The 16063-nt window shown below is 46.2% G+C and overlaps 1 protein-coding gene across 2 annotated transcripts in view; it reads right to left on the reverse strand.

The window, feature by feature from the left end:
* Window positions 1-492: 492 nt before the first annotated feature.
* Window positions 493-16063, reverse strand: part of KIF16B (kinesin family member 16B) — a 280899-nt gene continuing 265328 nt past the window's right edge. For both annotated transcript variants that reach the window (XM_060031261.1, XM_060031259.1), the window contains one exon: window positions 493-1672. In XM_060031261.1, coding sequence (XP_059887244.1) covers window positions 1514-1672 — 159 coding nt within the window. In that variant the 3' untranslated portion in view covers window positions 493-1513. The remainder of the gene's footprint in view (window positions 1673-16063) is intronic.

Raw genomic sequence — 16063 nt, forward strand, 5'->3', positions numbered from 1 at the left:
TTTGACTCCTTTTAGATAAATGACCTATGGTTAATTATCTCCCAGCTTTTATCCTTTAATCTCTAGGTTTAAATTCTCTAGTAGTAATTACCCCTAACCTCTCCCTGTAATCACAACTGCACTCAAAAGCAAGTCTTCCTGCAGCAATTTAAAAAAAAAAACCAAAAAAACCCTCATTTTTTTTCACGCTAAACTATGATATCTAATTAGCACAATAATGATTTTCCCCCTTATCGGGATAATTGCATCTTTAAATATACTTTTCAGACTGGAGAGCTCGGTTGTGAAGGCATATTCTCGAAGGTTGAATGCAAGCATGTCTTCTTACCCATTCATTTGTGACTTCATTCATAGCTATAAGGGCATCTTCTACTACAGGAATGCTAAATTATACATTATGTATGTTTCCAAGAACGTTAGATAAATTTTTAAACAGACCAGTAAGAACGATCATGTCACAAACTCAAACTGAGCTACAGGGTAGATTCCATTACTTCATTTAATATTGATAGCAGCTCAATTTAAGTCTTGAAAAAACAAATACCTTTAATAAATCTGGAGTGAATGATTACATATTTTGATATAACTATCATACAGGAGTGTGTACATATATAAATCTATAGGCAGAATTATATATATTTCAATATATACCACATATATATTTTTTCTTCTCACATTTTTCTCTTTAGTAAAACAAAGCAGTTTTACTGTACATAGATGTGTGATGCTACATTAAGTCCTGAGTGATTTAAGGGATCGTTAATAAACTACAGGAAATTCTAGTCTTTCAGCTAAAGATCCAGTAGATTCAGTAACAAAAATGTGAACAAAATGTTTAAAAATATGCATTCAGCGAGGCGCTCGTTTTGTGCTTAGCGGAGAAAGCGTCAGAGTGCACGGCCGCCATTTGGGGAAAACTTCTTGAATATTCAAGATTTAACAAATATCCTATTTGAATGGATTTATAAAAGTTGATGTCACCTACATCCAATGCGTCAAGCATGGAAGACTCCAGTCATGACTGGACCGAAAATCCCTTTTGCAGAATATGAAATTCTGTGTAAACATCAGTGCTTAGGGATTATATAAAAAGTTCAGACTCAAATGGGGAAAAAGCAAAATACAATGAAATAACTTAAAATGCTTTTCTTGGGAGCCAGCCACATGGAAGGAATATAAAAAAATAAGAGTGTATTTTGGTGAAAGAGGAAACCAGATGAAAGTCATTAGGGAGGTGTGGTCAGCCACCCACCTCGGGAAGCCCCAGGCTGGCTTGGCCCCGGGGGCCCAGGGTGATGGAGCCATGGGGACGGATTCTGCACACAACAGGGAGAAGGCCACATGCACCCGCGAGGGGCAGGGACAGCCGCCGTCAAGGTCACCGTCAGCCAGCCCGGCCCCCCAGCCCCACGCTCCGCTCAGGCACTAGGAGGAAGCGGTGAGGGGTCCAGGCCCCCGGCTGGGGGGCCGCTCGGACGAGAAGGCACTGCGTGGCGTGGCCCCATCACCGGCCCTACCCCGTCCCGTGGCTGCTGTAGTCGAAGACGCCCTTCTTGAAGAACGGCGAGAACTCGCAGACGGTGTGTTTGGACAGTGTCAGCCCCACCTTGTCGATGTGCAGCGGGGACGTCGCTGACTGGAGCATCACGCTGAAAAAGTCCCTGAGGTACCTCTGGGGAAGAGACAAGAGGCAAAAACACGGTCAAGACACTGTGGGGCGGGGGTAGGGGGGAGGAACGTCCCGTGGAGCGTGGAGGAGCTGCCACTGTCATTAGAAACAGCGCAGGGACCCTCCGCCACCGCCTTTGCCCCATCAGACCCACCTGGGGAGCAGCCATGGTGCCCGGCGTGCAGGTGACGCTTCCTGGCTCCTAGGACACAGCTTGGACCTGTCTGCACACAGCGCCCAGAGGGATGCTGGGCAGTGGCGGCTGGGCTTGGGGTCTGCGTTCCAGCAACAGTGTTGCTAGTTAATAAAGTCATCCCCCCCCCCAAATCACTCATTAAAAGGCAACTAGGAGGAGAACAAAAAGGCTAGCGGTCTGCACGATGCTAAACGAGCATTTTTAAAGGGCACAGGCTTTCTCTGCTTTGGATCCTTCTCGTAAACCAAAGGAAAAGCAATACTGGGGACGAGAGGGTCCGTAGCAAGCACTGATATTTGCAGACCCCTTTACAAATCCTATGATCACCAGTAAAAGGAAGCTGTTGCTAAGATTAATTGCTCTGAACCCCGTGTTCGCCCCTCTCCCCTGCACACGTCTGTCACAGCATCGGCCGCCTCTTCTGGCATCAAACATGCAAAGCACGTCTGAGACCAGGACCCAAGATGCTGGGGCTGAAATCAGACATGGGTGCCAGCAAGATGTGTTAAAGGAAAAGAGGACACAGAAATAGTTCACATATTTCAGGTCAGGCAAACGTTTTCTATAACAGAAAATACGGATGGGAGCAGTTTTAGGCCTGAATCTTTATTACTGTCTCTGTCACAAATTAAACATAGTAATTAGGGACTCTGAGTAACAAAAACACTTGTCTATGAAACATGGCCTAGAACAGTGGTGCCCAAGCCAGGGTGATCTGCCCCACAGACGTTTCTGATTGCCACAAGGGGGGCGGTGTACCTAGCGGGTGGAGGGTGGGGATGCAGCTAACATCCTACAATGCCCAGTACAGCCTCTGTGCAGAGAATTATTTGGTTCCAAATGTCACTAGTGCCACAGATGAGAAACCTTGGTCTGGGGGAAGTCGAATTCAGCTACCTGAACGAACTGCCAACCTCAAATTTACCTGTGAAAGAAGACATTCTGCTTAAGGAAAATGTTAGCTACTTTCTTAAAAACAGTAACAAGGATTACTAATGATTAACATTTGTATAGCAATTTACAGATTCTAAAAATCTTCAAACTTCTAATTTTTTATGCTTTATGGATGGATAACTGATGCCCAATAACTGCATATCCTTCAAAGGTACTCATCAACTGAGGAGTGCTGACACACGTAGATGCCTGTGAAACTTCACCAAAGCAAGGTGACAAACATTTGTACCACACCCAGAAGTTTCCAAAGTCACCTAATTTTACCTTATCTTCATAAGATAAAATACCTTCATATTCTTCATAAGTTATCGTCATACTCTGCCTAGAATTAGCTCTTTTTATTATTTTTTTATTATTATTTTATTATTTTTATTATTATTTTATTACTGTAACACCCATTATCCGGGGAGCAAGGCTAGTAACCAAGAGAGAAGACTTGAAAACAAGGGTTTTTAACTCAGACTCTTTTTCCTTTGTTCAATATTCCTAACTTCCTGGTCTCATGGTAATTGCTCAAGAAGGGCTCTTGAAAGAGAGATCAGGTAGAGGTAAGAAGGTGCCAAAACCAATTGCTAGAAGATGAAGACCTCGCTCCAGTACTTATTTGCATCAGAGAAGCAAAAGGGAACCTGCCTTGACTTTTCTGTGAGGGAGGAAAGCTGAGAACATTGACCTGGAAGGACCCGAGGGTCCAGCAAACACAGTTAGTAGGAAATATCGACCAAACCCGACCAGCCAATGCTCACGATGAAATGCATGTGTGCAGCTAACTGTGCAAGATGGAGAGAGAGGTGATCTGGCACAAGGACAGGGAGCGAGCTCACCGCTGCGTGTGAGCTACACCCCTCCGTGGTGAGAAGCGGGAGCACAATCGTCATCTCAGCAGCTCCCGTGCAGCCCGTGTCCCCACGGCCGCGCTCAAGTGCAGACTAAAGCGCAAGACAAGCTTGCCTTCCAGACGAATTCTAACCGGATGGAAGGTGTTTAAATCCGGCAACCAATGTTGTATCAACATCTGTCGTCATTAGTTCATGAAGCAGGGGCCCTTTGAAGGGCCAGTAAAGCCTGAAGGGATAATGAAAAGAGAAGTGAAAATAAAAACTAGAAAAAAAAGGCAAAAAGAACGTATTGGAGACCCCCTTCCCTGCCCGGGCAGCACCATAAAGAGAGAGCAGGGAAGTAGCTGCAGGTGATGGCTTTTCTCAAAATGAACGCATCAGTACACCTCGATGAAACCACCAGATAGAAGGATCTGAGCCAACTGATTTTAAGCATTACGGAAGAGCTTTTTCCTTGCAAGACAAATCTCCACTCAGCAGAACAGGGCAGCCTTAGCTCCCTTTACCTAGACTGCTCCCTTGGTCAAAGACATGCTGCGATTAGGAAGTGATCTTTGCGGTGACCTCGGGATGCTCTAAAATGTATGGGGTGAGTCGTCTGTGTCCAGAGCCACAGGACACAGGTGGGCTGAGCAAATTCTTTCTGGTGAATGACAAACCCAAAGGGCTAGGGGTGGAGCCGGGGACACCAGACGGAACTAAATTTCCAGAAGGTTCCTGAGGTCACAGACAGCATCTCACTCTTCTCTGTAATTCCCCGTCATCCCGGGCACACTGCCGAGCTGGGGAAAAGTGCTTACAAGCAACCTTGACGACTGATTTTGATGAGTTAATTTTTTAAAAATTGAAGTGTACAAAGAGAAAACAGCAACCATCATGAATGTACAGCCTAATGACTTTTCAAAAAGTGAACACGCTGGCGTGCTTAGCATTGGAATAAAAATATCACAACATTTTTGGAGCCCAGGCAGCCCTCTGCACACCCTTTCCCTTCAGGGTAACTGCCATCTTGGCTTCTGGCACCATCGATTAGTTCTGCCAGGTTTTGAACTTCATATTGATGGGATCCCACAGGGTGCACTCTTCTGTATCTGGTTTCCACTGCTTAACGTGATGTTTGAGAGATTCGTGCACCTGGCTGGGTGAGCTGTGGTCTGTTCGTTTCAACTGCAGCGTAATATTCCAGGTACCCATGCCCACCCACTGACTGGAACAGAGGGGTGTGCAGGGGTGATGAGTTCGATTCTTTTGTCTGCACTTCTTCAGTAATGAAATCTACTTCCATATAATGGTGTCCGGTGAGTCTAGTTTATTGCTATTCCTCCAATAAAGAAGTTTCCCCTTAGGGCTTCAGGCCTCGGTCCAAGACCAGCCATTGTACTAGAAGGCTGCTATTGCACGTAGTCAATATACATTATAAATATATGTAAAATACATACTTAAATACACACATTTGTATTAGTAATTTTTGCTGCCTGTGCCCCCAATGTTTTCCACAGCACCCGCGGCTGAAGGGAGAAAATTAAAGTGCTTCCTGTCAAAGCTCTCCCTCTACTGTTGATCCATAGATACCCCCGCCCTCCCTGGTGTGTGAAAACAAGTCCAGAAGCCGAGCTGCCTCCCCAGGGCAGTTCACTTTATAGGGGAGTATTACAAAAACTCAAGGACATCCGGAATTTCAGTGGCTTATCAGGGTCAGAAGGGCAAAGCAGGAGAAGGATCTGTGAAATCCAATATCCAATTTGTTTCTTCCACTCAGCATCTTCTCCATTAAAATCAGAAAGAAAAGCAGGCAAATTGAAATCTCTGTAGCCATTAGGGACCACACAAGGCAGGCAACCCTTGCCCACCCTGGTGGTGGGGGGGTCACACCTGAGTCTCTGCTCTGAGAAATACCCTGGGTCAGGGCCGCTGAGAAGGTTCGGCAACATTCCAGCCCTGCCTCAGATACTTGGAGGACGAAAGTCAGAGGAAACCCAATCTTCTTTCAGGAAGATTGCAAACTGGGAAGTGGCAGAGCAAGAGGGGGTCTGGAGATGTCTCAGAGTGAGCAATTGAGGGAAAGGGAGAGACCAGGAAATGGAGCACAAAGACATGCAAGGGGCCGGCTGTTAGAGGGCGAGAGAGAATGGGATGGGATCCGGGGATGGGGGGGGAGGGGCGGGGGGGAGAGAAGATGAAGGGAGAGAAGGAAAACAGCACAACTATGCTGGAGACGGAGGCCCGTGAGTTGTTTTCCAAGTTGGCAAAAAAGGTTTAAGAATAACATATATTAGACACCTATCTAGGCTTTTTACTTTTAGCCTCTTGGACCAGCAGTATAAAATATAAGGTCTTTGGGCTTCCCTGGTGGCACAGTGGTTGAGCATCCGCCTGCCGATGCAGGGGACACGGGTTCGTGCCCTGGTCCGGGAAGATCCCACATGCCGCGGAGCGGCTGGGCCCGTGAGCCATGGCCGCTGAGGCTGCGCGTCCAGAGCCTGTGCTCCGCAACGGGAGAGGCCACAACAGTGAGAGGCCCGCGTACCGCAAAAAAAAATAAAATAAAATATAAGGTCTTTTCTTATAAATGCTTTCAGAAAATCAAGTGTAGGTGGCTAATCTTTAAGGCATACTTCAGTACTGACGCTGAATACCTTGACTTCATAAACTCCTTCTTCTACAGGCTGTGGGCATGTTTTATTGTTTTTTTAAAGGCAATCTACACAGGGGCAGTGAGCGGGGTGGGGGGAGGCAGAAGTCATGGGAGAGATGGGCCCCCGTGGGTCTGTTCCACACAATGTGAAACTGGCACGTGCTTTGTAAAATGCCCTCAGAACAAAAATTAAATCCTGCAGGGGACCATGAGCTTTCAAAGGGGAGGCCAAGAGAGACCAGCGGAAGGATGAGGGGTGCAATGATTGCCAGAGACACCCCCCACCAGGCTCCTGACGCCTTCTTTCCAAGGTAGTTGTTTATTTCCTTTAACTCTTACCTGTAACACCCCTCCGAGTATCTCCTTGGGACTGTCCCCCACATGCACACACCAAGCTGACCAGCTCCTTCCTCGCTCCTCTCACGGAGAGGCCACTCATCAAAGGCTTGCAATGTTCTAGGCACGCTGAGAGCTTTTAATGGTCTACCTCATTTAATTACCACAACAACTCTATGAGGTAGAGACTATTATCATCTCCATCTTCTCGATGCAAAAACTGAGGTCTGGGAGGCTTAAGTGATGTCCCAGAGGTCACAGAGCATGGAAGTGGGAGAGTCAGGACTCACACCCACATCTCCCAACTCCAGAGGCTGGTCTCAGTCACCAGACTGCCGTCCACAGCATCCACCAGCCCCTTCTTCTCTGGTTGACCCCCGTCTCCTGGCACTGCGCTCACTGGGCCAGGCCGATAGCGCTGGGCATCTCAGCTGCTTGGGCCAGATGCTGCCTTTCCCGGCCTGACGGCACTCTCATGAGGACAGGGACACGGGGTTGTCTAGAGTGAATGTTCCACACAAGCCTGGGGCAGAGACCTCTCCTGTGAGGCGTCTACTCTTCGACACGGAGTCCTACGCAGCTCTGCTCATGCTACCATATCTTCCTTACAGTGCTTTGCTGCGCACTGGCCATTTTTCGACTGCCCTTCCTCCGTTTCCCTTCCCAAACAGCATTCAGATTCCCTTCTGAAAAATACCCTCCCCTTCTTCAGGATTGGTTATCTGCCTGACTTACGGAAGAGGACTGGTGATTTTTTTCCCACTCACAGTCTGGGATGGGTACTCATACCCAAACTGCTAATCAAGATACCACTCGGGGCCTGCTGGGACCAAAGGGTCCTCTGGGGCAAGCCTCTTCCAGACTGCAGAACTGGTGCTATAGAGCAACTAGAGTTTACCTAAGAAATTCAGGGCAGATGCAGAAGAGCTTCTGATCTGCCCATTCTGTCTGTGGTCTTTGTAAGGAGGTGGGCTTACAAAGTCATTTTCTACTGTTTGCCATAAAGTTAACTGACAGTCCCCTGGGGTGTTGGCAGGTACCCATCAGGAATCAGAGGAAGCCTTCCATCTACACCACATCCAACTCCTGGGGGGCCAGTCTGTTGTGGGATCAAGGCGTCTGCCCAGGGCACTTCTCTTAGGAAGAGGTCAATCCTAAGAGGTTTTCAGATGGGTCAGTGCATCCCAGAGGTCCATTCCCACCCAAGCAGTCAGCTGGAAGCCTCCTGCCCCAAACCCACATACACACACGGGCCAATTTTTAAAATTCCAACACCATTTCAAAACACAACCACCAAACATTATTAATCTTTGAACCAAAACACAGACTAATATGGTCTGTTGGCTGTGTTAATGAGTTCTGAAAGGCAAAGCACACTCCCTACAGCAACACAGGGCAATTCAGCAGGAATTTAGTCAATTATTTTAGAGCTTTAGCCTGGCACTTCCATCGACACACTGCATTAAGGGGCAAAAGTGAAAAATATAATGTGTTGCTACGTGCTACTTCACTTCAGACATGCTTGACGAAGGTCATAATATTAACATGATTCATGCGTGACCTCCTATATGAAAGAAAGGAAAAGTACTTGAGTTTCTGGAATAACCCGCGTAAAAGCTGGCCTTCCGGTAGCCTCTGCTGGGTTTTTCCTTTCAACTTGGGAACTTCTGGATAAAATGCTAGTCTGCTCATAGGGATGACCACGTGCTCTGCAGCCCGTCCAGGCAAAAACCTGGGAGCTCAGCAGGGTGTTAAACAGTGTGGCCGCTCCCATCTTGCGGCCATTCCTTTTCAAGTCTGGGATCTGGAAGGAAAGGAACGTTTGAGATCAGGGAAAGGAGGGAAGGTGTGTGGTACCCACGCTCAGCGAAGGATGTGAACAGGGAGAAAGGCCAGCGTGTGGAGGGCTGAGCCTGGGGAAAAGTAGGGCTCAAAGGAGATTATGACGGGCCTTGAACCTGGCTGTGGGTCTGCTGGTACTTGGTACTGATACAAAGTGCTTTTCCTGGCTCAGGAGCTCCTATGACCCCTGAGACACACTGGGGAAAAGGAAGACAGGTGTGTGGATCCTCTGTTTACAGATGAGAAGACTGAGATCTCAAGGGACTTAGCCAAGTTCGACGACTGTAAGAAAGAGGCTGACAAAACGACTGGCTCTTCAAATTGGGAGAAAGTCCTCGAAATTCTTGAGGAAAATCCTTTAAGCCTGCAACGTAAGGTGTGAATGTAAATGTAAACGCAGTCCCTGTCTCTGGGGCTGTTCACACCCCTATCATGCAGGCTCTCAGAATCTACCTTCAATTTCAATCAACCACCACGTGCACCCGTGCGTGTGTGTGTGTGTGTGTGTGCGTGTGCGTGTGTGTGTGTGTAAGAGATGGGAATGAGAATAGGCCTCAGAAGCATTTGAAAGACCTTACCTTTTTATCTTTTGGCTTCCTTCTATTTTAATTAGCAGGGGGATAAAGTCATGACCATTTTACGTTATTAGAAAGTTTCCGTTTTAATAGGGCTCACGGCTGTAACTGTAACCTATTGTAACACCAGCAATATTTCACCCCAGCCATGCCATCCTAATGATTTTCCGGACATCTCATTGTTGTGGAGCTCTCTTCATTTTACAGAATTTTAACATCAATCCATAATTTAATTTAAAGCCATTGAAATTATTAAAATTGAAATGTTCTTTAAAAATGTAATAGGGCTTGAGCCACCTTTCCACTGTGACATATTAACAGGGAAGACAGTTCAATGGCATTCCTCATTTCCAGAAGTCATTAGCCATGGTGGCAGCTTAAAGACAACTGTCATTCCAATAAGACTTAGAGGTTTCATTTACCTTGCAGTACTTGGAGGCTTCATCATCGACTGGTGGGCTCTGAAGATGGATCCGGCCTGGAGGGAGGCACACTGGGATATTTCTAGACCCCAGAGAGGTCTGGTCACCATGGGCCAAGTGTTATGAATTGACCCAGGCAGGTCGATACTATTCACCCCGTTGAGTCTTCCCAGTTCTAAGCTCCCATACGTTCTAGTCTGAACACTTCTCTCTGAATATTTAGGAATCCTAAAATTTGTCTCCACTGGATCAGCTGGTGGAGATGCTGGGTTCCTTTCCCAACACGCCCCCAAATGTCCTCACACTCTGATAAAATTGGGACAGTTTGACTCAGGCAGATCACTCATCCTCTGCACGGTTACTGCACACCTGCTCCCCACGAAGCAGCATGTGGGTACTGGATGTCCAGTGCTGAATATGACAGGCCCGGAGCCTGCCCTTCCAGGGTGCCTGGGCTGCCCGTACCACATCCTCGTGGTTCAGAGTCATTCTTACTGGTGCTGTGCTTCCATCGTCTAAACCCTGCTTGTCCTTTAAGGGCTGAATCACGGATTATTCTCTGTTGACGCCTCTCTTCAGACCCCATTCATGAATCCAACAAATATTTACTGAGAGCTTCCCTCCTGTCAGCACTGCTGTGGATTCAGTAACGGACGAGCCTCATTTCCGTCCTGAGTAACGCGAAGGCCTTTCAGGGAGGTGGGCAGGAAAAGCAGGAATTAAAATGTGGCTCCAGGAAAACAGGAAGGAGATGCTTTTGGAGCACTAGGAAAGGCAGCCAGCCTCGTCCTGGGAATTGGTGACATTTATGCCAAGGCCTGAGGGGTGCGAAAGAATCAAGCAGGGGAAGATGCTGAGGGAAGCCTGTTCCCGGCAGAGGGCAGAGCGTGTACAAAGCCTCGTGGTGGGGCAGCAGAGCTTGGGGCACGGCCAGTGGTCCAGCAGCACTGGACTGTGCCCTGTTCAGCGTGGGGGACACACTTCTGGAAGGCTCTGCCCCCAGATCAGCTCTCAACCAGGTCTCAGACCGGGGGTCCAGCATTGTGCTCCGGCAGCCTCTCTTCTCTCTGATCCATGGAGTCCTGCCAGGCCTTCTGGGTGGAGCCTGTGACTTGTTTTAACCAAGAGAATGCACTGGAGGTAATGCCGAGAGTGAAGAGGTCACCTTGCAGGTTCCAGTACCCCAGCTGAGCCCAGTCCTTAGTGGAGCTGTAATCTGAATGCAGCCACACAAGTGGCCAGACCTGACAGAGACCCTTGGAAAAGATGAACCACCCAGCGGCTGGTTCCACCACCCTGCCCACGTTCCAGAACCACAGCATCATAAGCAATAAAGTGGTAGTTTCTTTAAGGCACTAAGTTTTGGGGTCGTTTATTACTCGGTGATAGATTACCGAGATACACGTATTTGGGAACAAGGTAAGAGATGAGGGAATAAATGACATTAGTCAAAGCAGAATAAAGTTTCTTTGGTTTCTGATTTATGCCTCATGCCAACCTCTTCCGACCTTTTCTGTATTTCTAATAATAATTCTGTCTGTGCGGGCATTTCTTTTCTGTCCTAGGTTTTACAGTAAATACTTGGAATAAGTAATCATTTGAAATATGGCATTTATTTCCTGATATTGTATAGAATTCTGAGTGCTCCCACTTGAAATTCATCAGGGTGAAAACGCTAGTCTGTGATTACAGAATCTGAACTATTCATTACAGCTATTCAGAGACTCTTCTTTATGAGTTTAATGACATATGCATATTATATTGAATTATTATGGTACTGCATCAATTGGACTCATAAATTTAATATACTCAGTCTGGTTCACATATTCTAATAAAATCCAGCAAGCTTTAAAATTTTTATAAGGGATGTGCATTTCAAGTCCATATAGTATTCAATCTTTACAGGTTGACGTTCTTGCTTGGGGTATTAAGCGGCTTCAACGATCCTGATGACCCCAGCCTGGCCAACCAGCAAGGTCAGGGTGAAACCCCACAAAAAAAACAGGCCACATCAGAAAGGCCAAGGTCTGCGTGGACTAAGAAGCTGGTTAAGCTTTGCTCCAGAGCACAAGTCACGAGCAGCCCCATCTTTTCGTCTCACAAAGGAGGAGAGAGGAGTTCAGTGTATGGGGTACCTGTGAGCTGGAAGCGACACCACTTGTCAGCTGTGAGGGGGTAGGAGGCGAAGAGCTTCCGGACTGGCTCAGACCCCGCTGTTGACTTTGTTCGGTTAAAGCAAAATATGGGAGAATGCTGGGAGGAACCCAGTCCCCAGGGCTCACTCTGGTTCTTGGACTTTTGCTTACTGGATCTTTGTAAGAGATTGGTAACCGGCTAAACACAGATGCAGAGCAACTCAACACCCTCAGCACGGAGGGGAGGCTGGAAGAGAGCCCTGGAGACACGCCTCGGCCGTTGAGACCACATGGCTGCTGCAGTCCAACTCTGCTCTGCAAGCCAGCTCCTTGGGCACTCAGTCATTCTGCAGCCACCACGCTGGGCGCGGGGACCTTACAGCACAGGGACAGAAAGTCCCCGAATGCCTCTGCACCTCTGCTTCCTCATCGGACTATCCTTTTTTTTTTTTTTTTTTGCGGTACGAGGGCCTCTCACTGTTGTGGCCTCTCCTGCTGCGGAGCAACAGGCTCCGGACGCGCAGGCCCAGTGGCCATGGCTCATGGGCCCAGCCTCTCCGCGGCATGCGGGATCTTCCCAGACCGGGGCACGAACCTGTGTCCCCTGCATCAGCAGGCGGACTCTCAACCACTGCGCCACCAGGGAAGCCCCCGGACTACCTTTTAAGGATCAGAATGTTAAATGAGCTGCTGTCTGTCAAGTGCTTCGAGCAGGGCCCAATTCACAGTGAGTATTTATTAAGTCATTGACACTATTATCTACACAGCTTTGTCCTCTGGGAGTTCATGGGCAAATATGTTAATTTTCTCCTCTTTTGGATGTTTAGAAACACATGGGCTTAAAGCATGAGGTATTTGACTTTAATGTTTTCCCCTTCAAAGGAAAGTAGAGGACAGCAAGAATCTGGAATGTTTTTTCCAAAGTCACCTCATAGCAGATACTGGCAGACCCTTTATTTCAAGGGTTTCTTTAAAGGAAGGAAGATTTAACATGTTTTTCAAAATGGAGAATCATATTAAAAATAAAAAATCTAACTGTAGCAGGTAAGTTAACTATCCTCTGAAAGATCTTTTTTTAAGTAAATGCTTTGCTGGGGATTTTACATTTCAATTTTATAATTTAACATAAAAAATGACCTTATTTATCCCATAAATGGTTGGAAATAGCAATGATGTTTATTTATTTATGTGTAAGAATTTACTTTTTTAAAAATAATAAAGGTGTTCAAATAGCCCCTTGGAAACCTCTTGTCTACGGGTTATAGAGAGAATTCAGCTTAAGCTTTGACGAAGGCTAAACTTCTGATTATATTATTCACTGCTTTTTACTGAAAGCACAAAGCAAATCTGCAACACAAGTTCCTTAGCACCAATTTCAAAAATTAATCCTTTAAATATAGGAACATAAGAGGAAACTATTTCTAAGAGAATTATTCCCATTTCCATTGAAAATGTTATTAAATAAATGGTAACTTTTAGTTCTAGTGTAGTTTCAAATCCACTAGTCTTCTTTAAAAAAACACAAAGCATGACTCACCATTCATAAATCAGGATTCAGAGATTGAAGATACTCTGAAAATATGTGAAACCGAAAGCTACAAATCATAGATAAAAATCCATACATTTCCCTTGTTGTAGATTCCAAGTATAAAAGACCTTCACCAGGAGTAGATTCTATGTCAAAAAAAAAAATCACTTTCCCTGCTCATCCACAAGAAGCAACTCCTTAGCCTTTAAGTTTTATTATGAGATTGCATCAATTCAGTCACATGAAAGATCATTTTAAGATACACTTTGGATACTGAAATTCTGTAAACTGCCATCTGGGGGGAAAACAAAAACAGAAACAAACCAAAAACCCTATTCTTTTCTTTGTTTCTAAGTTCATGATTCCTCCCAGCACTATATAAACCTTCAAAGAGGTTCCTGACATTTGGAGAGAAAAGGACAGCTCCCAGTGACCAACATGACTGAGAGATGTTCAAATGAGAGTCTTGCTGTGTGTGGCACCTCCTGGCTCCAATGCACTTAAAGAACCAGGTCCCCAAACACTTGAGAATCAAGAAGCAGTTGCACACGAATTACTGGCATCCCAGAGTCTCCCTTCTAGTGGAACCCAGGAGCTGGATGCAGTGCGATGCTTCGGGAACCCGGAATGACGATCTCGTCCCTTTCCACCGGCCACGCCTGTGGGTGAGCAGAACGATCCTTCCCTTTCAAGTCTGACCCAAGGTCATCTGTGTATCGATGGCAAGTGCTCCTTGGCTGGCCTTGAACTGGGCCATCACTGAGTAACACTGAGACCCTGAATTCAGGGTAAGAGGGTAAGCTCCGGAGACTCTGCGGGGGGGGGGAAGACCCACTGCCCCTTTTTTGTTCTCTGGACCAGGGGTTCCTGATGATCCCTGTGGGACTATCTGCCTGGCAGGTTATCCTCCTGCCTCGGGAGTTACTCCTCAGGGTCCACCCGGCCCTACGCCCCGGGGAGAGCTGCGGTCGCGCCCCGGGTGTGAAGAGGACCGTGGCCCCGAGTGGTGGGCCTGTGACCCTGCCCCACAGAGAGGATGAGCTGGGGGTTTGGATTATCTGCACCAATGATCCCCTTCACAGGGGACAATGGCTGAGGCTGCACTAGGTCAGGGAAGGTGGAGGATGGGAGAAAAGCCAGATCAAAACTTCTCTAAATGGAACACCTCTGACTTTCAAAAAGGATAGATCTGTATTTTATATAGGGAAATGAAAACAAATTCCTTTACCAAACAGATATTATCTACAGAATTAAGCATCTAAGTTAAAAAATATAGACATTGAATCCGTGTACTTCCTGAAAGACAGTCTCCATTAGATGACTGACACCAAGATGGCCATTAGGTAATTAGATCTTGACAAAGGCATGAGTTTTCTTTCCTTAGGACCTTAGCTTGTAGCAAAATGTCATGGGTTTACGGTATCTTCTTCCTCTCAAACAAGGGATATTTACTTATTTACTATAGAGAACGACATCCAACACATCAACTTATGATTCAAAGCTAAACTTTGGAAACGTTTAAAACTGTCCTGGACAGCTCTTAAAACCTGAGAAGCTGCTGCAGAAGAGAAGTGAGGGATGCTGCCAACCAGGAGGATGATGACATGTGTTCTTCTGGACACTCGTGTCTGGCTGTGTGAAACGCCAAATGAACCCCAAGAGTTTGTAAGCATCAGTCTTTCAGTCGTCCAAACCTGTAACATCCATGACTGTTTTCAACTGCAGGGCTGGGCAGTAAAAGTTAAAAAGTACTGACAAAATGTGGGTGGAAAGATCTTACAGATCAAAAAGAAATCTCACCAGCGAGGGGATCCTGCAGAAAGCGATGGGGCCATTTAATCGAAGAATCGGTGGGCTAACGTGACATCTGCAGACTCTGCCACAAGAAAACTGCCTTTCCAAGTAAGGAAGGTCAGTTCATAGGGACTGCACTATTACCTGAATTATTATAGCCAGATTCTTGCAAATGAGAAACTTCAAATAAATGCAATTTTTGTGAACTGGAAGATGCACTATAAATGGGAAAGGAAAGGGGAATCGCAACAACATGTACCGAGAAGAATAAATACCCCAGACTATGGAGATGGTGAGAGCAGACAGGGCCCCTCGCTGCCCACAGCACTCACTGCAGAGCCTCAAGTACGAGCCTTATGACCCACCAGCTTCCGCTGCCAGCTGGTTTAAAAAATCCATTGAGAAAAAGGCGATGGCTTCATTTACTGACATTTTCATCTTTGATTAGCAATTTTTTTTTTCTTCTTGATTTCAATAACGGTTTCTTCATTTTACTTATAAATGAGACAGGTGATCTCAATTAGAAAACAGACTAGAGAAAGTTTTGGTTTTTTCCTGCTTGCCTGGAATGACTATTATATATGTAAATGTAAACATATTGCAGTGAACTGCTGGGAATAAAAATAAAGCTATCTAAAAATGGATGGGAGTTTTACAAGGGCAAACAATAAAGATAAAAAGTCATATGGAATTGGAACAAACTGATGTTCTTCTCCATTTTTTCCCCCCAAATATTGTCTCTAAGGGCTGCAACATCGCTGCTTCATTACCACTATGAAATGTATGTGGAGTGTATAGAAGAGAAAAGGGAAAATTTTTTTCAAGGGAAAAAAATAGCTCGCGGAATTTAGAAATAAAGATGCAGTTTACGAAGGCAACAAAGGAGGGTGTGGAGGTTGGCTGGCACAGGCCACGATGAGCACCTTTCATCTAAGAAAAGCACGACTTACCTAGAAGACAAAGCTGAACAAATGGAGTGAAGGGAACTGAAGCATCTTCAGGAAAGCCTAACGCCAACTGGGAGGGGCTTCATAGAAGAAAAAAGATAATTCCCCAATGTTGATATAAACAGTGAGCAGAAAACTTGGTGGAGACAGGACAGAGACAGCAGTTTTCAAACAAAAGCGCAGGAAGAATT

This window comes from Delphinus delphis, chromosome 15 (assembly GCF_949987515.2).
Source record: "Delphinus delphis chromosome 15, mDelDel1.2, whole genome shotgun sequence".
Lineage (NCBI taxonomy): Eukaryota > Metazoa > Chordata > Mammalia > Artiodactyla > Delphinidae > Delphinus > Delphinus delphis.